At 42.1% G+C, this 24,429-nt stretch overlaps 1 protein-coding gene across 6 annotated transcripts in view; it reads left to right on the top strand.

Annotated features, from left to right (window-relative positions):
- The window catches only part of NTNG1 (netrin G1), a 330,399-nt gene that overhangs the window by 272,234 nt on the left and 33,736 nt on the right, over positions 1 to 24,429 (top strand). For 3 of the 6 annotated variants that reach the window (XM_056523403.1, XM_056523401.1, XM_056523402.1), the window contains one exon: positions 6,419 to 6,586. The exons of the other annotated variants lie outside the window; for them this stretch is intronic. In XM_056523403.1, coding sequence (XP_056379378.1) covers positions 6,419 to 6,586 — 168 coding nt within the window. The remainder of the gene's footprint in view (positions 1 to 6,418; positions 6,587 to 24,429) is intronic. 6 annotated transcript variants of the gene reach the window in all.

Here is a 24,429-nt window from a genome sequence, read left to right as displayed (position 1 = left end):
AATATGGTTGTGAATACATTCTGATTTATGCATTCCATATCTTTGTTTTCTACCAAAATTATATACTGTAGCTTCTGAGTTAGGATGTCTCTTTAGAGAGTAAATTCCAAGTGGAAAATCTTTTGCACTGGTTATTATACTGTACTTATATTACTTCCTTACCATTCCTCATGGCACAAAATGTATGTCTTGAGAGGATTAGTTTAGAAAGAAAGCATGATTTCACAACTCTCAGGAGAGGTTTATGATATATGTATATAGCAGTACTGATTGTAGTTTGTTGAGGGTTTTGCTAGCATGTTGAGAAATTATAATACATTTGTATAGTAAGAAACCGCCCAATATTTTTATGTTTCAATGTACTACCTGTCACTGATCCCCCACCAGTGTCAATTCATAGCCCTTTCTGTTCTCCACTTTAACACGCAGGAAATGCTCACACTTTACTGGTTAAGAGATTGGCTGATGGGTCATTTCTTATGTGTTAGGGCAAAGAACACAAAGTTGCCAGCAGTGGGGACCTGGACTGTCAGTATGGCATTAATGGAGGGACAGCTTTAGAGTAGACACATCTGTAGATTATTATGGGCAACATACAGTAAAGTTAAAGTGTACCTGTGAAGAAATGTAAAAAAAATCCTCTAGGTTCACTCTTTAACTGGTGCTGATCCTGTCGCTGTGCTTAAATTCTGGTTTTCATCTTTTTCTGGTTCTTAATTTCGTTGTTTATGTTACTCAAGCTACATGCAGTTCACTGAGAAGGAAGGGCATTCCCACATGAGATCATTCTTACCCTTTTCACAACATAGCCAACACAGGACTTAAATTTCAGGTAGATGAATCCAACATTAAACTCTTTCAGTATCAAGCTCTATCAGACTCAATAAAGCATTAATCCATATGTCTATTGGGGCAATATACAGTAGCTATAGCGCTAGACAAGTAAAATACTTTTTGTCCATGAAAGGACTACTCACAGACAAAAAGCATTTAACTTATCTAGCGCCATACCTACACGGTCCGAGTAGACATATGGATTAATGATTGTTTCAGTCACATTTTATGTGGGAAATTCCTCCCTCACTCCTCAGATCTGACAACTGGCTGCTCTGTGCATTGAGGCTCTGTGACATGCGCCCGGCTCACACAGCAGGCTGATTGACAAGCCAGGAGCCTGGACAGAACCCTGCTTGTCCCGCCTACACTTTCTGTATTTTGTTTCAGCACAGAGACACATAGGCAATATCTGCAGGGACAAGACAGTGTTCTGGACAGTGCAGGGACCCCTAGTGGTAAGAAGTATAGAGCTTTTTTTCACCCAAATATACACACATTTTTTAACCAATGTATATTGCAAATATACATATAATGGTATTATCTTCATTATATAGAAAGTTTTTGCAAATAGCAATGCCCATTTAAGGATTAACATAGAACACGAAAGGAGAAATTAGTAATTAGGAAAGATCACTTGTTTGCATTTAGCAGATAACAAGAAGGATAAAGAAATCTGTTCCAAAAGTAAAAAGAAGAATATCAGTTAATTGAACCAAAGTGGTCTATCGATGAAGTATACAGCAATTTTTCAGGCTACTGTAACTCGTCTTATCTTTCAAATGGAAGTTTTATTAAAACAAAAAATGTGTAATAGGTGTAAAAGGGAAATGTGAGATGACAGTAGAACACACGGTAATTATTAATTTGCTGGGATGTTATTTTACCACATATTGGGATTTAAGCATTTTCAAAGTTTTCTTTGAAGCGTCCAGAAAGCATATAATTGAAAGCTTTCTAAATTATAAGCTAGTTTTCATATTGACAAACCCTGATCATCTAAATACTAAAGGGGTCATCTAAAGGGTATTCCAGAACCCAAAAACTTATAGCCACAGGATAGTAGAGAAGCGTCTGATCAGAACGGGGTTCTTATTCGGAAAATATCAGTCAGCCAGTGAATGAAGCATGCTGCTGCGCACTTCACCTGGCTATAACTAACAATCACAGCGGGTCTCAGCACTGAGGATGGTGCGAGCTAAACTTTTGACATATCGGAAAGACATGTGAAAAGTTTATAAAACGAGAGTAATGCTGTAATTCCCCATTGCACATTCATATCCATCGCAATGCGCAATAGATCACAAATCTAAGTCTGTACAGTTATAGGTTTACAATATTTATTTTCATTGAGATCTTGACTACTAGGGGGATGTGCTGCAGAAATCTGCTAGGCAGGCATTTGGTCATTTTTCTTTAACTTTCCTCATGGCTGACCATATCCCAAAACGTGTGTCAAAGGATGGCTATTTTATAACAAAAACATAATTTTGTGAAACTCTGTTGGGAGATGTGTGTGTCAATGTGTGTCTATCCAGTACTCGTGATGGGAATTGCAGCTTAACCCTTAACATGTTGCGATCGTGTATTGAGTTTGAATCATGAGTTTAAAAAAAGTGAAGTCCTTAAGTAAATTCAAAGAAAAATTTCCAATAAGTCCAATATCCAATACAATTGGAAGCATGCACAAAGAGTTAGGAGCAACTTATCTCAGACATTTCCTGGATCCTCCAAATTGGTCTTCTGATGTAGATGTTTGACATGTCAGAAGTTTGTTGATTATTTAGGACATACACAAGAGGACACATATACATTGACTCTACACAAATGTAAATCCTTACAGACTAGATTGACTAATGTTTCCTCTGCAGTTAAAGTTCCTTTATATAATTCCTGGATGCAAAAAGACAATTGTTATTTTGTATTCCCCAAACTCCTCCTGATTGTGCCTGCCGCTTCTGCCTCATTCACTCCATGTCTTCCTTGGCTTTTCCCATCATTTACTTTGCTCATCTGCTTCTTGTTAAAGTCATGTGGCCCTTCCCATTGCTAACTTTTTTTTTCGGCCTGAAAAATAATGACCTCCTCCATTTGTATCTAACTCTATCTTCTAGAAAACAGAATTGCTGATGCTCATTTTCCCTTTGATGAGTTTTGGCTGGAAATCTTTATTATTTTTACCTGCAATAAAGATTTCATTTTATGCAACTAGTCAAGTGGGAGAAGGTCCATGCTCCATTTTGTTTTAGCCATTGCATGACATCATCTAATCCGTAAATAAGTAAAGTCCAGTATCACAAATTTTATGCTGTATTGGGGGAAATAGGTGCCACAATTACAAGTATATGGTTCCCACCCAAATTATTAAAGAACAACAATGAAGATCCACATTTGCCAACTTTTTCCATTAAATATGAAATGTTATCAGGTCTCTGGTGAAGAAAAAAAAAAGAGAGAAGCTACCTGTGTAAGTACATCCAGTCTATTAGCAATAAGGCAGGATTTCATTATTTTTAGCCAGAAGTAAAGATGCACTTTAAAGGGTAACTCCAATAATGCCCCAGCGGCAGGATACCTTGAATCTGCTTGAATTTATTGCTTATTAAGGAGTAATTTGGACAATGAACCTGTAAACTACCAGAGCTGCTAGTCTATTTAGATGCATCTTTGGCTACTGTCTCAGTATTTCTTCCCCTCTCAAGTGCAACAAATTAGATGGCGATTTCTGGTCTGCACTGGAAATATTTAAAGGAAGTCTTTATTTTATAGGACTTTGGGTCTTCCATAACAGAGCTTTGCTTTAAAGCATAACTCCAATGATGCTCCAGCAACAGGGTACCTGTTAAAATCTTGCCCAAGGCTACAAAGATTAGGATACCGGTTTGCAGAAAGTCTATCCGTATCCTGATCTCTGTAGTCTTGGGCCATGCAGTTGCCAGAGAATTTAACAGGTATCCTGCCATCGGACCATCATCTGAGTTACGCTGTAAAGTTCTGCTATGGAAGACTGAAAGTCCTACAGAAATAAACTTTCTGTTAATATTTCCAGTGCAGACCAGAAATGGTCATCCAATTTTTTGCAATTGAGAAGGAAATACTGAGACAGAAGCCAGAGATACATCTAAATAGCCTAACAGCTCTGGTGGTTACAGGCTCCCCATTCCCTCAGCCATTGCCCGATAGCCATCAACACAGAAACTGCTCTAGAGGACTGGGAAGCTTCACCAGGTACAAGTGTTTCCCTCAATCCACTGTGTATAAAACATTAAATTTAATGCCCCAGATAACATTGGTGCAGGAAATTGTTTCTTCCGTGCACTGGAAAGTTTCTAAGAAATAAGCCTAAAAATAGCCTAAAAATAATACTTAGGTTGCCAGTCATACATCACAAATAACAGAGAAAAGAAAGTTTTAATAACTCAAGTGTCTCCCAGGTGGTCCTCTACTTGTGAAATGTCCTGAATTCTTGACTTTAGACCATTTTAAACTCTTTGGACCCATTCACACTACAGAATATCTGTCTTGAGAAATTTGGGGTAGATTTACCAAGTACAGCAGCCACTGCCAATACCAATGGGTACTAGGACAGCGCGGATCTACCTCTTCCTCATTGACGGCAATGCAGTCTTTGCAGAATTCCACCAAAAGAATTAACATGGGTCTGTTATCCACAATTCTGCAATGTGAACGGATCAATGGAAAACCCATTCAGACCAATGTTATCTTCATGCTGCATCATTTTCAAGCAGGATTTCTGAGCAGAATTGGAAATTCTGTAGTGTGAATGAGCCCATACTCTCTGCAGTTGACTGACATCGCTTTCAGTCACCAACATTATAGAACATCTTCTCTAAATCTATGCAAAGGACCCAGGATTGATGCGCTGGTCTCTGCTGTGCTGAGTCTGAAGCTAATGCCACTCAAAGTATTCTATGTACAAAAAGGCATGAGATTTGCTTAAGATTTGCAGAAGACGTTTTATGATGCTGGAAAAAAGCAATATCAATCATTGGTAGCAGGGAGAAGATTATGAGGACAGTTTACTGGCAGTGGAACACCTAGGAGACACTTGAACCCTCACTTAGAGAATGTACAGGAGTTACAAAAACTTTAATTAAACTTTTATTTTAAAAAAATTCTACCCAGAGATATTCCTGGTCAGAGATTCTGTCTAAGTGGTCACCGTCAAAATCCTTTGGTACTAGGACCACACGGAGCTGTGCTGTCATCATTGGTAGCAATACAGCCCACTTGTAATCTCTCCAAAAGAATAAACTTGTGTTTCCACAGTATGAATTGGTCATCGGAAGACCCATTGTCACCAATGATAGATTAGTTCAATGGAATTTCTGGGCAGAACATGTAAACCATACATTTCCACAAGTACTTTAGGGGCATAGTTGTTAAGGTTGAAAATAATACATAAGAACATTTAGCAATGAAAGGCAAACTCCTATAAGGCAGGTACCAATTGTCCAAATTCCAGATTAGCTAAAATGTTTAGATAGAACCCCCCTGGATCAATAACCTATCTGGTTCTTATCCTTCTCAGTTTAGTATGAGTAGAATGTATGCCGACCTGTGCAGTTAACCTCCTGCCCTCCAGTGCTTTCTTCTGGAAACCATGATGCAGGGAGCCGGCTGCTGACAGGACCAAAAAAGACTCTAAACTTAAGTTCTCATCTGCGTAAGAGCTCCATTTGGAAGTTCTGTTGCCGATTCCGCTCAAGAGAAAGAAAACTGAGTTGGACAGTCCACGACAGACACCAGTGGATTCCCTTGACTTTAATGGGGCCAGACGTGTATCTGTCTGGTGTCCGTTTTCTTCTTGCAGGATTTGCGCAAAGAAAAAAAACCTGCTCCAACACAGTTGAGAACCAACCTAAGCCTCCAAAAAGTAGCTTCATTTTAAAGGAATGAGTTGGCAACTGTGCAGCATCCATTATTGTTAACACATAGGTTGTAATCCTCCCCCATGACTCGATTGTGCAGAGAATTGTCTTTTCCAGGTGGTCATTCCAGGCATGACTTCCTTCTCAGGGAAAATGGCCCCATTGGCATGACTTCTTTACCTGTTACAGAATATAGGCTGATCTTTTGTACTCTCCAAATACAGTTTCCACCTCCATGAACCGCAGATTGAGTATTGTATGGTCATGTTTTAAATAATAAATTTGTCAATGGGCCTCTTGTTCTTTGTAATATGATGACTTTAAGTGGAAAAAGAAGACACTCCATAATTCTCTGCGGGTCTTGGACTCAAGCTGCTGTATTCTTCATACCTTATTCTAACTGTATTACAGTGACTGAGCACCTGCCAAAGTTCTATTACTACCAGGGGGACTAGTTATTGAACTCTAATAGTACTACCCCTGTTGATACCTAAGGCAACTCTGTTTCACTTCAGCATGATGTTTTCTCTGAAAATCCCTGTCAGCACTAGTTATTTTTAATGAATCCCCTCTAAGTTTCAGTACCACAACGTCATGCTGACATCTAGCACCATAACCCCTCACACGATCCTTACCAAAGCATGCCTTCTCTTTCTTTCTCTCTCTTTCTCCCCCACCTCCTTTCTCACAAGATTGCTATTGCTACGGGCACTCCAACCGCTGCACTTACATCGAGATTGTAAACATGGCGGTCTGCGTGGGCTGCAAGCACAACACTCGTGGTCAGCATTGTGAGAAGTGCAAGAGGGGCTTCCACAGAAATGGGTCTGCCAAACTGGATGATGTTAATGTTTGCATAGGTTAGTTTTACTAATGCTCCTCATATTCCGAAAAATTACACTTGCATGGGGGGAAAAAAAGGTTTCCAGGTTCTCTCGAATGTGTTGGAAATTTTTTCTTATCTTCATGACACAGGGTTTTGATTTGACTTCTTTGGTAAAACATGACACTTGTCAATGAAGTTCAGGTATCATGAAATGTGGGATCCATACTTGTCAATCAAGAGTCTATGAGCTTACATTGTACTTAACTCTCTAGCTTTACTAGGATTACATGACATATGTGTTCTGTTTTTCTTTTTTTTTTTTATTTAGGCACCATCTGTATTTCTATTCTGTAGGATGAAATGTAACTATTACTATGGCCATTCAAATACTATCTTAACAAGTAGAGATGTGTTCTTCTTTAACTTTTGTCTTGGCTTGACATATCTCAATGAGTGGTTTTGAGAAAAATACATTATTTTGTAATACACTGTCAGTAGTTGTTTAGTCACCTAGTGGTCATTATGTGAATCTCAGCCTGTTGAGGACTTCGCTAACTTGTCATGATAATGTATTGAAATCGTACCCGAGAACTTATAGGTCCTTTCTCAGTAAGGTAAGGATGAACACATCTGTAGTCGACCAACGTTTGACAATATGAAAAGTGTTTGACTTTGTGGAAAGCTTTCATTGATGTCCTCCCAGCCAGTGTCAACTAAAACTGAGAAAATGCATAAATTACCCTATTTGGTATTTAGAATGTTGCATTTCAATATGTCAAGCCAAGAGGAAAGGTCAGGCAGAACACATCTGTACTTTATGAAATGATTCCTGAGGTATTCCCAATACACTGTCAGGAGTTGTTTATATGTGGCCACCCAGTGGTTGTCATGTGAATTACAGTTCGTTGTGTGTTTTTCTAGCATGTTGTAAATTTTTATCCGGAAAAAATTCAGTTCTTAAGGAAATTTAAAGAAAGGTAAGAGAGTAGTGTGCACACTACACTTAAAGATGATTTACCAGCCCCTAGAGAAATAAAAGAGGAATAATAATACAGAACTGCTAGGACATCTTTAAAGGGAACATTAGTGAGTGATTAGGGCAGATTCCAGCAGCTTTTGCCTGCCACGATGGCATTGATAGTTCTCTCTCTGTACCCAAACAGGAAGAGATCTATCAAGTCTGGTGGAGTAGGGAAAAACTGTTGGGGACCCCACCTGATGACTTGTGGTTCAGGCAGCATGACAGATGCCCTTTAACGTCTAGAGGACATGTGACATACATGTACATGGCGGCAGGTTTACCGTCTATGAAGTGAGCATTGAAGCATTTCTTCTAGTACTGGATGGACTGCTTTGTGTTTAAAACCTTTTAAAGAAAATTGAAATTACAAATAATTTAGGAAAACAGGTGGCCTTGATCAATAGATTATTGCTTGCAGGAAATAGTAGGTAGGTCTTCTGCCCAATAACAAACTTCTTTATCTAAGAGCAGCGAACAGCAGACAGTACAAGACAAATGAATCCCGGTGTGTGGAACATGAAATGAAATTAGAAAACTTTAATTGAAATCTAAATCCACTTAGGTCGATTTGTGGGTTTCTGAGATGTAATGTACACCAGCCTGATGACTCAGGATATCTACGTATCTTCCTGTGTACACCAAGTAGCATTTCTGTTCTTTGGATAGACAGATGTATCCTTCCTTACCTCACCTTTTGACTGGACATATCACAGGACAAGTGGTAGGAGATGACCAGGTCTGAAAAAGAAGCATAATTTTGCATTACTCTAGCGGGAGTTGTTTGTGCTATACTGTATGTGTCCATATCTAGTAACCTAATGGTGGGCATGCGCATTACAAACTGTTGAGGGTTTTGATAGCATATTGCAATAATGTACTAAATTTGTTTTGTAAAAAGGTTCAGATGAAGCCACCACCAACTATATCGATGGCAGGTAACATTTGTCCTGAAGATTGGAAATGATATACAGGAGCAGTGACTCCTCTATTTCATTTAAGTCCTAACATATGTTATTTAGAGAGCTCTCAACACTAGGTCATTACTAGAGATAAGCGAACTTACAGTAAATTCGATTTGTCACAAACTTCTCAGCTCGGCGGTTGCTGACTTTTCCTGCATAAATTAGTTCAGCTTTCCGGTGCTCTCCTAGGACTGTATCCACCTTTTCCAGCCCACGGGAGCACCTGAAAGCTGAACTAATTTATGCAGGAAAAGTCAGTAACCGCCGAGCCGAGAAGTTTGTGATGAATAGAATTTACTGTAAGTTCGCTCATCTCTAGTCATTACAGAAACTATATACAAGAGCCGTGACTACTGTCAAAATTAGAAGTCCCTGCTCCTGTACGTACTGAGCAGTGAGGCATAGCTGTATGCCTCGCTGCTTAGTGAACATTTACTGGGTCATCTAAGTATACAACATGATCACTTACTGCCACTTTACCACAAACCATAGGTAGCAATTTAAAGAGCATTACCACTTACTGTACAGAAGCAAGGACTCCTGTCTTTGAAAGGAGTCCCTGCTCCTGTCCATTGATATCATTTATGCTGATGGTGTAAGCACAATGGAAGCTACAGTGTGATCTACTATGTATACACATGCACACTCACATACATATCTATGCAAAATGTGTAGAAAGCACAAGCAAGGCGCCACCAACATGTCACATTGTCTCGTTATGTTTGGCGGTGGATAAATCTTCACACATTTTAAATAATATGTGTAGTGCCTCTAATGACTGTAGGAGTCATTTTGCATAGTATATAGTTAAATGCTGCATTATATGTTAGGTGTTATCTTATTCTACAGTGCCTATTTTGTTCTTCTTGACGACCTCTCTCCTGGGGTTCTCACCTCCACCAAACATGACAGACATTTTACAGTTCCTAATTCCTCTCCATAGACTTAATTAATGCTTCTCATTCTAATGATCATTACCAGACTGCCCACCTCTGCTGAAACTCGACTCAAAGACGTGAGCGTCTGTCCAATCAAACTAAAAGCAAGAGCGAGAGGAAGATGAATACAAACCTTTATCACACCTTGGAGAGAAGTGAAGGAACTGGAAATGGGGCGAGACTCTTCATCTTAATTAGGATGAGCAGTTTCCATTGTGAGAGAAAAATAGGTTCATGGTTTATGGAATGACGGTAGGCTGCGCTGTTAACTCTTTGAGACATATGCATAGCTGGAAATGCATTTACCAATTTGCAGATGGAGAGAAGCCCAGTGAGTACAATAATGAAAGAACAACAAAAATCAGGAAATGTCAACAGAATACGCAAATTTATTGTTTTTGTACATATGTAGCCACAGCCATCTTGGTTGGCAGCTCGACTCATCTCGGCCAAGGTACTCTACACTTTTAGTGAAGTATGTTCTAAAACTATGTACAAAAGCATGGACTCCTGTAAGAGGTAGGAGGCCCTGCTCCTGTACAAACTGACTAGAGTACCCTGTGCTATTGGCTTAGGATGCCACAGGAAGTCCATACAGGAACAGGGACTTGTGTCAAAGATAGGAATCCCTGCTCCTGTAGGAACAAAGTGACAAGGCATAGTGAGTAGGCAATGATGCATACTGTATCATCGCTTACCTCCAGGGACACCATCATACAAATTCACTGGGTCAAGTACAGAGCATATAGTATAGAATCCCTGTGTACTGTACAGGAGCAGGAACATACATACATACTGTCTAGTATACTCTATGCTATTGTCTTAGGACGCTACAGAAAGTCCAAACCCGAGCAGGGACTTGTGCCAAATATAGGAGTCCCTGCACCTGTGAAAACTGTCTATGGTACCCTGTGCTATTGGCTTAGGGCACCACAGAAAGTCCAAAGAAGAGCAGGAACATGTGCCAAACATAGTAGTCCCTGCTCCTGAAGGTACTAAGTGACAAGGCATAGCGAGTAGGCAATGATACATACTGTATCATCACTTACCTCCAGGGACACCATCATACAAATTCAGGTACAGAGCATGCAGTATAGAATCCCTGTGTACTGTACAGGAGCAGGAACTCCTTTTCTTGATAGTAGTCCCTGCTCCTGTATATAGCACTCTATGTCAATGATGTAGGATGCTGCAGAAGTATGTGACCTTAGCCTCATAATGAACCAGCCAAATCCTGAGGCCACCGGAATTTCCCCCAAAGTGTTTTTGAAAAATGACAACTGCATTCTGATTGGTTGTTATGAATAATGAGGCACGTTTCCATAAGTGAAACCCAATCATTTTGAGAATTTGAAAAGGGGGAGGGGGAAACTCAGTGGCCTCCTCCAATGTCACCTGTATAACTTTTATAAACCTGACTTGCATGGTGTTGGTCTAACTTTATAGTTACGGTTTATAGTTACTGACTAGTTACGGACACATGATTTACAATTCTAAGTTCCTTCTAGTATAACTATTTCCAAAATAGGTTGAGACATGTATTGGGATTATTGTTTTGCTTTTGTACCCCTTATTTAACCCCTACAGGACCCATGACGTAATGGTACGTCCCGACATCCTGGGTCTTAAGGACCAGGGACGTACATTTACGTCATGGGCAGTTTTAGTCCCCGCCGTGCGCCGGGCGGGGATCGGAGCGGGATGCCTGCTGAAATCATTCAGCAGGCATCCCGTGCAAATGCCCAGGGGGGTCATCAGACCCCCCCATGTCGGCGGTCGCGGCAAATCGCAAGTGAATTCACACTTGCGATTTGCGCGATTCCGGGTCATTACGGGTCTATAGTAACCCAGTGACCCGGAATGTAATGGGGATCGCGGGTGTCTAAGACACCCACGATCCCCCTGAAGCGATAGGAGTGAGGTGGCAGGGTTGCCACCCCTCCTATCCCTGCTATTGGTGGTCTAGACGCGACCACCAATAGCAGATCGGGGGCGGGGGGTTTACTTTTGTTTTCCCCGTCCTGCCCTCCCACAATAGGCGGGGCAGGACGGGGAAACGACGGGAACTGGCGCCGAAGATCCACTTACCCATCCGGGCGGGCGTCGGAGGCTGCAGGCGACGGAGATCGGCGGGCGGCGATGACGTGCGGCTGGATCCGACGGAAGTCGGTGAGTTGCCTAGCAACATCTGGAGGGTACAGTTTGAGACCATTATACAGTGGTCTCTAACTGTAGCCCTCCAGATGTTGCAAAACTACAACTCCCAGCATGCCCAGACAGCTGTTTGGGCATGCTGGAATATGTAGTTTTGCAACAGCTGGAGGGCTACAGTTTGAGACCACTATATAGTGGTCCCTAAACTGTAGCCCTCCAGATCTTGCAAAACTACAACTCCTAGCATGCTCAAACAACTGTTTGCTGTCAGGGCATGCTGGGAATTGTAGTTTTGCAACAGCTGGAGGACCACAGTTTGGAGATCACTTTGCAGTGTTCTCTAAAACTGTAGCCCTCCAGATGCAAAACTGCAAATCCCAGCATGCCCTGACAGCAATCAGCTGTCTCGGCATGCTGGGAGTTGTAGTTGCGTACCTCCAGCTATTGCATAACTACATCTCCCAGCATGCCCTTCGGCGATCAGTACATGCTGGAAGTTGTAGTTTTGCAACAGCTGGAGGTTTGCCCCCCCCCCCCCCCCCCCCCCATGTGAACGTACAGGGTACATTCACACGGGCAGGCTTACAGTAAGTTTCCTGCTTCAAGTTTGGGCTGCGGCAAATTTTTCGCCGCAGCCCAAACTTCTAGCGAGAAACTCACCGTAACTCGCCAGTGAGAATGTACCCTAAAAACACTACACTAACACATAATAAAGGGTAAAACACTACATATACACCCCCTTACACTGTCCCCCCAATAAAAATGAAAAACGTATTGTATGGCAGTGTTTCCAAAACGGAGCCTCCAGCTGTTGCAAAACAACAACTCCCAGCATTTCCGGACAGCCACTGACTGTCCAGGCATGCTGGGAATTTAGCAACAGCTGGAGGCACCCTGTTTGGGAATCACTGGCATAGAATACCCCTATGTCCACCCCTATGCAATCCCTAATTTAGTCCTCAAATGCGCATGGTGCTCTCTCACTTTGGAGCCCTGACGTATTTCAAAGCAACAGTTTAGGGCCACATATGGGGTATCTCCGTACTCGGGAGAAATTGCACTACTAATTTTGGGGGGCTTTTTCTCCTTTTACCCCTTATGAAAAGGAAAAGTTGGGGCTACACCAGCTTGTTAGTGTAAAAAAAAAAAATTTACACTAACATGCCGGTGTTGCCCTTTACTTTTTATTTTCACAAGCGTTAAAAGGAAAAAAAGACCCCCAAAATTTGTAACGCAATTTCTCCTGAGTACAGAAATACCCCATATGTGGGCATAAAATGCTCTGCGGGCGCACAACAAGGCTCAGGAGTGAGAGCGCACTATGTACATTTGAGGTCTAAATTGGTGATTTGCACAGGGGTGGCTGATTTTACAGCGGTTCTGACATAAACCCCCCAAATTCCCCCTCAGGGAATGCAATAAGGGGTACAGTGAGCATTTACGCCCCACAGATGTCTGACAGATTTTTGGAACAGTGGTCCGTGAAAATGAAAAATTTTATTTTTCATTTGCACAGCCCACTGTTCCAAAGATCTGTCAAACGCCAGTGGGGTGTAAATACTCACTGCACCCCATATTAAATTCTGTGAGGGGTGTAGTTTCAAAAATAGGGTCACATGTGGGGGGTTCCACTGTTATGGCACCACGGGGGGCTTTGTAAACGCACATGGCCCCTAACTTCCATTCCAAACAATTTTTTTTCCCAAAAGCTCAATGGCACTCCTTCTCTTCTGAGCATTGTAGTGCGCCAGCAGAGCACTTGACGTCCACACATGGGGTATTTCCATACTCAGAAGAAATGGGGTTACAAATTATGGGGGGTCTTTTCTGCTATTAACCCTTGCAAAAATGTGAAATTTGGGGGGAAACACACATTTTTGTGAAAATTTTTATTTATTTTTTTACATATGCAAAAGTCGTGAAACCCCTGTGGGGTATTAAGGCTCGCTTTATTCCTTGTTACGTTGCTCAAGGGGTCTAGTTTCCAAAATGGTATGCCATGTGTTTTTTTTTTTTGCTGTTCTGGCACCATAGGGGCTTCCTAAATGCGACATGCCCCCCCGAGCAAAATTTGCTCTCAAAAAGCCAAATATGACTCTTTCTCTTCTGAGCATTGTAGTTCACCCGTAGTGCACTTCAGGTCAACTTATGGGGTACCTCCATACTTAGAAGAGATGGGGTTACAAATTTTGGGGGGTATTTTCTGCTATTAACCCTTGCAAAAATGTGAAATTTGGGGGGAAACACACATTTTAGTGAAAAAAAAATAATTTTTTTTTACATATGCAAAAGTCGTGAAACACCTGTGGGGTATTAAGGCTCACTTAATTCCTTGTTACGTTCCTCAAGGGGTCTAGTTTCCAAAATGGTATGGCATGTGTTTTTTTTTTTTGCTGTTCTGGCACCATAGGGGCTTCCTAAATGCAACATGCCCCCCAAAAACCATTTCAGAAAAACGTACTCTCCAAAATCCCCTTGTCGCTCCTTCGCTTCTGAGCCCTCTACTGCGCCCGCCGAACACTTTACATAGACATATGAGGTATTTCCTTTCTCAAGAGAAATAGGGCTACAAATATAAGTATACATTTTCTCCTTTTACCCCTTTTAAAAATAAAAAAATTGGGTCTACAAGAACATGCGAGTGTAAAAAATGAAGATTGTGAATTTTCTCCTTCACTTTGCTGCTATTCCTGTGAAACACCTAAAGGGTTAAAACGCTGACTGAATGTCATTTTGAATACTTTGGGGGGTGCAGTTTTTATAATGGGGTCATTTGTGGGGTATTTCCAATATGAAGACCCTTCAAATCCACTTCAAACCTGAACTGGTCCCTGAAAAATAGTGAGTTTGAAAATTTTGTGAAAAATTGGAAAATTGCTGCTGAACTTTGAAGCCCTCTGATGTCTTCCAAAAGTAAAAACACGTAAATTTTATGATGCAAACATAAAGTAGACATATTGTATATGTGAATAAAAAATTTTTTTATTTGGAATATCCATTTTCCTTACAAGCAGAGAGCTTCAAAGTTAGAAAAATGCAAATTTTTCAAATTTTTCATCAAATTTTGGGATTTTTCACCAAGAAATGATGCAAGTTACCATAAAATTTTACCGCTATGTTAAAGTAGAATATGTCACGAAAAAACAATCTCGGAATCAGAATGATAACTAAAAGCATTCCAGAGTTATTAATGTTTAAAGTGACAGTGGTCAGATGTGCAAAAAACGCTCTGGTCCTGAGGTGTAAAATGGCCTGGTCCTTAAGGGGTTAAAGGGGTACTCCGGTGAAAACCTTTTTTCTTTTAAATCAACTGGTGGCAGAAAGTTAAACATATTTGTAAATTACTTCTATTAAAAAATCTTAATCCTTCCAGTACTTATTAGCTGCTGAATGCTACAGAGGAAATTCTTTTCTTTTTGGAACACTGATGACATCACGAGCACAGTGCTGACATCTCTGTCCATTTTAGCAACCATGCATAGCAGATGTATGCTAAGGGCAGCATGGTGGCTCAGTGGTTAGCACTGCTGCCTTGCAGTGCTGGGGACTTGGGTTCAAATCCCACTAAGGACAACAATAGATAAAGCGTTATTATTATTATAATAACGTCAGCAGAGAGAACTGTGCTCGTGATGTCATCAGAGAGCATTCCAAAAAGAAAAGAATTTCCTCTGTAGTATTCAGCAGCCAATAAGTACAGGACGGATTAAGATTTTTTTAATAGAAGTAATTTATAAATATGTTTAACTTTCTGCCACCAGTTGATTTAAAAGAAAATATTTAATTTAGTGTTATTATTTATTTTCTAATTTTCCCTATTATTGTGCATTTATGTGAAAATGTGAATGTTATAGTTTGGACAGTTGTACAGTGATGTACAGTTATATATTAAAAAATAAATAAAAGGAGTTAGGCATATCATGTCGCTAACCTTTATATAGCGTTTGTTATCTACACTATATACCTGTGATAGGATAAGACTGTGGGGGCGAGGGATATTTATTCTCATAATGAACAGGTTACCGAGCCTTTCCGTTTTTTCTGTACACTGCTGCTTTTTTACAAATAAAGCGGCTCTCATGGGAAGCATTCATAAAGTATGCATGATGTGTTCTGCGTGTCCCCTGTTTTGCGGTATGTGACATGGTACAGAATGATCTGCTGAACCTCAAGCCAAAGAGTTTTGTAAGTCTGTAAATCTCGGGCAGAAATACGTCTGCGCCTAAGGTGATTTCTTCTCAAACACAAGAATATTTTAGGTAGCGCTTATGGCACGATGCTGGATTGTAGAAAAAAGATGTCTGGCTATTATAACTAAAGCAGAATTTCAGTATACCATGGACACTGTACTTATCCGCTCCTTTTTTACTGCATTAATATGACATTTTAATATTTTGTATGGCTGTCCAGCTAGAGCTCTATGGCCGACATCACTGAGGTGTCCACTCTCACCTGTTTGGGGGGTTATCCAGGAATAGAAAAACAGAGAGGATTTCTTCTTTAAAAAAAAAAATACAAAAAAAATAAAAAAAACGCATGCAGGAGTATAGCTAGAATTCATGTGGCCCCATAGCAAAAATCTAAACATAAAGAGTGATGCAGCCAATCAGATTGCTTCTTTCATTTTTTTTTTTTTTTTTTCAACCCCTTAAGGACCCAGCCATTTTACACCTTAGGACCCGGCCATTTTTTGCACATCTGACCACTGTCACTTTAAACATTAAGAACTCTGGGATGCTTTTAGTTATCATTCTGATTTCGAGATTGTTTTTTCGTAACATATTCTACTTTAACATAGTGGTAAAATTTTGTGGTAACTTGCATTCTTTCTTGGTGAAAAATCACAAAATTTGCTGAAAAATTTGAAAATTTTGCATTTTTCTAACTTTGAAGCTCTCTGCTTGTAAGGAAAATGGATATTCCAAATAATAATTTTTTTATTCACATATACAATATGTCTACTTTATGTTTGCATCATAAAATTTATGTGTTTTTACTTTTGGAAAACACCAGAGGGCTTCAAAGTTCAGCAGCAATTTTCCAATTTTTCACAAAATTTCCAAACTCACAATTTTTCAGGGACCAGTTCAGGTTTGAAGTGGATTTGAAGGGTCTTCATATTAGAAATACCCCACAAATGACCCCATTATAAAAACTGCACCCCCCCCAAAGTATTCAAAATGACATTCAGTCAGCATTTTTACCCTTTAGGTGTTTCACAGGAATAGCAGCAAAGTGAAGGAGAAAATTCACAATCTCCATTTTTTACACTCGCATGTTCTTGTAGACCCAATTTTTGAATTTTTACAAGGGGTAAAAGGAGAAAATGTATACTTATATTTGTAGCCCTATTTCTCTCAAGTAAGGACATACCTCATATGTCTATGTAAAGTGTTCGGCGGGCGCAGTAGAGGGCTCAGAAGCGAAGGAGCGACAAGGGGATTTTGGAGAGTACGTTTTTCTGAAATGGTTTTTGGGGGGCATGTTGCATGTAGGAAGCCCCTATGGTGCCAGAACAGCAAAAAAAACACATGGCATACAATTTTGGAAACAAAACCCCTTGAGGTACGTAACAAGGAATAAAGTGAGCCTTAATACCCCACAGGTGTTTCATGACTTTTGCATATGTAAAAAAATAAAAGTAAAATTTCACTAAAATGTGTGTTTCCCCCCAAATTTCACATTTTTGCAAGGGTTAATAGCAGAAAATACCCCCCAAAATTTGTAACCCCATCTCTTCTGAGTAAGAATGTACCTCATAAGTTGACCTGAAGTGTACTACGGGCGAACTACAATGCTCAGAAGAGAAGGAGTCATATTTGGCTTCTTGAGAGCAAATTTTGCTCGGGGGCATGTCGCATTTAGGAAGCCCCTATGGTGCCATGACAGCAAAAAAAACACATGGCATACAATTTTGGAAACAAGACCCCTTGAGGTACATAACAAGGAATAAAGTGAGCCTTAATACCCCATAGGTGTTTCACGACTTTTGCATATGTAAAAAAATAAAAGTAAAATTTCACTAAAATGTGTGTTTCCCCCCAAATTACACATTTTTGCAAGGGTTAACAGCAGAAAATACCCCCCAAAATTTGTAACCCCATCTCTTCTGAGTATGAAGGTACCCCATAAGTTGACCTGAAGTGTACTACGGGCGAACTACAATGCTCAGAAGAGAAGGAGTCATATTTGGCTTTTTGAGAGCAAATTTTGCTCGGGGGGCATGTCGCATTTAGGAAGCCCCTATGGTGCCAGGACAGCAAAAAAAAACACATGGCATACTATTTTGGAAACTAGACCCCTTGAGGAACGTAACAAGGCATAAAGTGAGCATTTACCCCCCACTGTTGTCTGTCAGATCTTTGGAACAGTGGGCTGTACAACATTTTTTATTTGCACAGCCCACTGTTCCAAAGATCTGTCAGACACCAGTGTAAATTCTCACGGCACCCCTCATTACATTCCGTGAGGGGTGTAGTTTCCGAAATGGGGTCACATGTGGGGTTTTGTTTTCTTTGCGTTTGTCAAAACCGCTGTAACAATCAGACACCCCTGTGCAAATGACCTCAAATGTACATGGCGCACTCTCCCTTCTGGGCCTTGTTGTGCGCCCCCAGAGCACTTTTCGCCCACATATGGGGTATCTCCGTAGTCGGGAGAAATTGCATTACAAATTTTGGGGGGCTTTTTTCCCTTTTACCTCTTGTCAAAATGAAAAGTATAGGGCAACACCAGCATGTTAGTGTAAAAAAAATTATTTTTTTTACACTAACATGCTGGGGTAGACCCCAACTTCACCTTTTCATAAGGGGTCAAAGGAGAAAAAGACCCCCAAAATTTGTTAGGCAATTTCTCCCGAGTACGGCGATACCCCATATGTGGCCCTAAACTGTTGCCTTGAAATACGACAGGGCTCCGAAGTGAGAGCGCCATGTGCATTTGAGGCCTGAATTAGCAGGGCCTGGGACTTTTAGTGGACTTGGACTTAATTATGCAATCCAACGCTGACTTTAGCAGACCTGATAGACTTGACAATGACTATGCTCATTTCAGATCTTTTTGAAGCTCTCCGCAAGTGTCCTTGGCTCTTGGACAACTCTTCTCGCTCCTGTGTCAAAAAATCTTGTGAGGAGCAGCTGGTCGAGTCAACTTTATGGTGAAATGATTGTCTTTCCATTTCCGTATTATGGCCACAACAGCGCTCACTGGAACATTCAGAGGCTTAGAACTGCGCCTGTAACCAACGCCATTGTTATGATTTACAACAATTAGGTTGTAAAGGTCTTGAGACGGCTCTTTGCTGTTCCCATCATGAGATGTATGATATTTAGGCTTTTTTTGTGGACATCGGTTGGGTCTGAACCAGCTGATGATAATTTGCACTGACAAGGGTCTGGATTGCCTTTTTATTGCTAATATATTTCAGCTGTTGCCTTAGCTTTCCATGCCTTTTTGCACCTCCCTTTCTTCATATGTTCAATATTTTTCCCTGTGTCATTTCACATTATTACCCATAACTTAATTCCTAAGCTTATTTGATTTAGTTTCTTATTTCTATGTATAGATTATTTGGGTTGTTACTAACATCTGGTGAACATTTCCTCTCAATCTCACCTTTGGAAACATATTTAGTGAGAAAAATGGTGATAAGCTCAATACTTCTTCCACCTGCTGTATGTATAAGAACACATGCTCGGCAATGCACAGCCTGTATTCTTTCTATGTGAGTGGGGGAGGGGGGGGGTCATGAACTGCAAAGGAAAACCCAAGGAAATTCAGTTTTTTCTCAACTTTCTCGTTCTAATATTAGAAGACTCAGTTTATAAAGAAGGAAATTCCATTAATATTCCTCTCGGAGGGACTTCTGTTTGTGCATCTGTATCCGAAACAGAAGAATCGTAGGGTCCAATGGTTCCTTTATACTTCAAATGGCAGCTGGTGCCGTAGCATTTGTTTTGCTCGGTAAGAAAAAAGAAATGTAAATATGTTATAAATTTTCCTTCTTTCTAAAGAGTTGTCTCATATTGTGATGCGCGCTTTATGTGAAAACATCAAATATATCCCTGATATTTCGAGCCCCGTCTGAGCTGCAGCTGCACAGCCGCCGATCGCAAGCGCACATACTGCTGCTTGTTTATTTTCCGTCTCTCGCCCGCTAGCAGATTCATTAATTAAATTCTCTAATAGAAGTGAATTATCATCTAATGCCACCTCAGCCAACAGCAGAGAAGCAATTTCCCTCTCTCCATCATGCCCTGCTTTTCTCCACCAGGATTATCGCAGGCGCCGAGAAGCAAACAGTCTGTGTACTTCATGTGACTGGATGCACGGGAACGGCTTCTGCTTCTCGCATTCTCATTATTCAACAACAAAGCCGTGTTCACATGGGACATTGATGTGCTGCTTATGGAAGAGTATTATACACACAAATGCCTTCTTCCTTGTGTTTCCTCTTGGCTCTGTGGCGACTGGGTGAGGCAATGGTGTTGCAGGGTCTTGTGGTATTAACCCTTGATTTGTCGTGACGCCAGGGTGAGGTTTGCTTAGTATAGAAGGCCCTGCCGCCAACCATACCAAAAACAGCAGGAAATAAATGGAATGGCCACAGCGGGATTTATGAGAAAACTGGAACTTTTACTTAACTTCTTGAGCAAACAGTCTTTACAAATACAGTGACCCCCCGACCTACGATGGCCCCAACATATGATGATTTCAACATACGATGGCCTCTCAGAGGCCATCGCATGTTGAAGGCAGCATCAACTTACGATGCTTTTGTATGTCGGGGCCATCACATAAACGGCTATCCGGCAGCGCAGACTGCTTCAGCTGCCACCGGATAGCCGTTTACGGTGCCCCGTGTTGTCCGCTGCCGAGCACTTACCTGTCCTCGGGGCTCCGGCGCGTCCTCTTCGGGATCCCCTGCATCGTTGGCGCTCTCCATCGTCGTCGTCGCTGCGCACGCCGTCCCATCAGCCAATAGGAGTGGCGTGCGTAGCGACGTGATGGCGGCGACGGAAAGCGAGGATGCCGGGGAAGCAGAGGCCTTGCCGGTGCGTCGGGGACACCCCGGGGACGCGGCAACAGCAATGGAAGGTGACATCCAGGGCAGCGGTGACGGTCTGGAGCGGCAGGAACACGTGAGTATAACCTCCAATACCAGTGGTCTTCAACCTGCTGACCTCCAGATGTTGCAAAACTACAACTCCCAGCATGCTCGAACAGCTGTTGGCTGTCCGGGCATGCTGGGTGTTGTAGTTTTGCAACATCTGGAGGTCCGCAGGTTGTAGACCACTGTCCTAACTTTACATTGCACGGATCCCTCAACATACGATGGTTTCAACATTTGGAACGGATTACCATCATATGTTGAGGGACCACTGTATACAGTTTCTCCTGAGGTAACCGGGATGCAGGTTCCTCACAGGCTTGGCTGGGACTAATAGTATTGAGACCTATGCAGGCCGCTGTGCTACTAATTATATGCTGAGTTGAATAGTAGTCACTAGGAATTGTAGATAGAGCTTGGCCTAGGTAAGATGAATTTGAGAGATATATGCTGATTGTGCTTGGCTGAAATCCAGGAGATAAGAGAGTGCAGGAACAAGAAAGCTAAGAGAGAGAATTGACAGACTACATCCCCTTATACACTAAGGGGGCTGGACTAATCCCATTGGTTGTCAAGCCTGGAGGTCCTGAACCCAGAGAACTCTGGGTACATGACATGACATTATCACAGGAAGGTCCTGTACAACTTTATACATGCAGTGAACAATACACACAATACATTTATAATGCATTTTAGAAGGTGTAGCAGATAAGCAAGAGGGGAAACCCCTGCAGGAAAGCCCTGTGAAATGGAGGGACTCTAACTGAGGGGACCTAGGACAGGGACAGGACAAGGTCCTGTACCGGGACACCACAGCTCAACACATCCCAACTTGTATCGGGAGATAAATAATTTATGAAACAAAAGAGATGATGTATTTTTGAAACTCTATCCAGAGGTGTCTATGCTACTATGACCCTTACGTTACAATATGAATTGGTTTCAGGACGACCATTGTATGTTGAGACCATAATTCTATGGGAACCTGATTATTGGTTCTGAAGCCCCAAAATGTCAAAAATAGAAAGTCAGAATTAAAGAAAAATATGCAGATAAGTAATAGAGATAAAGTAAGTCCTTGTATATAAAAGTAATAAAGATCTGCTGGAGCTGTAATCACTGTCTATGTAGAGGACAGGAGCTTCTTCAGGGTCCTGTACAGTACGCACAGTGGGGGGAATTTATCATCCCTTTTAACCGTTTTTTTTCTGGCTGTTGTCTGGCGCATCTGTTTGTCCCATTGTCATCGTTGCGACATTTGGTTGCGCCAAACTGTTTATGTGTTTTTACAGACTACATTCCATGTCACTATTTTCAGTGGTAATGAATTCATTAATTGCGACAATGTCGCGATTCGGGGCGCATCTCACAATCGTTTGTCGCAAATCCACACCATCTCTATCTCGTGTAGAAAAGTCACTGGCCACAGCAGTTTTAGTAGCTTTGTACCGGGGGTCTCGTCAGAAGCAATTAATATAATGAGCAGCTAAAGAAATGTAACATGATTAGCTCCAACATTGGAACACAATGGTTAGATTGGTTATTTCTATTGAAATCACATGACTGACATTTCAATAGATGCACCAAATGTCATGTGACAAATGATAAATTAGGCTGCACCACAGCATAAAACACAGCAAGAAAAAAACAGGGATAAAAAGACACACAACTGGTATAAATAAATACCCCCCAGTGTCCCAAAAAAGTTATACAGAGCCGCCCTTATCTGGGGGGACATTTATCAATCGTGGCTTGTTTAAAGGGGTTCCCCGCTGCTCAGCGTTTGGAACAAACTGTCCCGAACACTGGAGCCAGTGCCGGGAGCTTGTGACTTCATACCCCCGCCCCCTCATGATGTCACACCCTGCCCCCTCAATGAAAGTCTATGGGAGGGGGCATGATGGCTGTTACGCCCCCTCCCATAGAATTGCATTGAGCGGGCGGGGCTATGACATCACAAGCTCCCAGCTCAAGCGTTAGTGGTGTACCCCTTTAACTAGGGGTCGATACTAGCCATTTACATGGTATCAGGGACTCGTTTAATGTCCCCGATACCATGTCCGATACCTGCTGACGCTCTGCTGCCCCGTTCTCCGGTCCTCCCGTCTGCTTCATAGTGTTCCATGGAGGAGCATGTGACACACATTACTCCACCTCCTCCCCTGCGCCCAGCGTAACGCTACGGAGGAAGCGGAGTGATGTATATGTCCCATGCTCCTCCATAGGACGCCATGATGCGGACCGGGAGGATGGAAGAACGGGGCAGTGGAGCGGTAGCACCCGATGGAGGACAGCCGCAGGTGAGCTGTGTGCTGCTACTAATGTCTACAGAGGGGCTTGCAGTCTAAAGGGGGGCCCTGCTGCTGCTGTCTAAACGGGGGTCCTGCTGCTGCTGTCTAAAGGGGTGCCCTGCTGCTGCTGTCTAAATGGGGGCCCTGCTGCTGTCTAAAGGGGGTCCTGCTGCTGCTGTCTAAAGGGGGGCCCTGTTGCTGTCTAAAGGGGGCCCTGCTGCTGTCTAAAGGGGGCCCTGCTGCTGTCTAAAGGTGGCCTGCAGTCTATGGGGGGGGCTTCTACTAATGACTGCCGGGGGGCTGCTACTAATGACTGCCGGGGGGCTGCTACTAATGACTGCAGGGGGATACTACCTACCATTAAAGGCAATCTAACAGAAGAGTCACCTGCACTAACCTGAATTTATAGGTAGATGCAGGTGACCCGGTTTCTATCGCTGCTCATCATGTGGTCATCAGTCTCACCGCCAACGCAAATTTTCTGTTCTGTCCAATGGAGAAGAGAGAAATCTTGGCTCATACTACAGCAGCCGCCTGCATTGTACACAACAAGGACCCACATATCATACGGTCACCCTGGGGTCAGATTCCCTTTAAAATATAAGTACTCGTACTTGGTATCGGCGAGTACTAGAATGAAAGTATCGGTACTCGTACTCGGTCTTAAAAAAATGGTATCGGGACATCCCTACCTTTAACCCCTTAAAGGGGTACTCTGCCCCTAGACATCTTATCCCCTATCCAAAGGATAGGGGATAAGATGTCAGATCGCCGTGGTCCAGCTGCTGGGGAGCCCCGGGATCATTACAGCACAGAGCGAGTTCGATCTGTGCGTAATGACGGCCCGTCCCCTTAATGCAAGTCTATGGCAGGGGGCGTGACGACTGCCACGCCCCCTCCCATAGACTTGTATAGAAAGGGGCGGGCTGTGACATCATGAGGGGCGGAGCCGTGACGTAACGATGCTCCGGCCCCTGTATTGCCCGTCATTACGCACAGATCGAACTCGCTCTGTGCTGTAATGATCCCGGGGCTCCCCAGCAGCGGGACCGCGGCGATCTGACATCTTATCTCCTATCCTTTGGATAGGGGATAAGATGTCTAGGGGCGGAGTACCCCTTTAAGGACGCAGCCCTTTTTCACCTTAAGGACTGAGCCCTTTTTCGCAATTCTGACCACCGTCGCTTTACGCATTAATAACTCTAAGATGCTTTTACCGAATATTCTGATTCTGAGATTGTTTTTTCATGACATATTCTACTTTATTTTGGTGGTAAATTTTCGTCGTTACTTGCATCCTTTTTTGGTGAAAAATCCCAAAATTTCATGAAAATTTAGAAAATGTTGCATTTTTCTAACTTTGAAGCTCTCTACTTGTAAGGAAAATGGATATTCCCAAAAA

This window comes from Hyla sarda, chromosome 6 (genome assembly GCF_029499605.1).
Source record: "Hyla sarda isolate aHylSar1 chromosome 6, aHylSar1.hap1, whole genome shotgun sequence".
Lineage (NCBI taxonomy): Eukaryota > Metazoa > Chordata > Amphibia > Anura > Hylidae > Hyla > Hyla sarda.
This window is presented reverse-complemented; position numbering and strand designations above follow the sequence as displayed.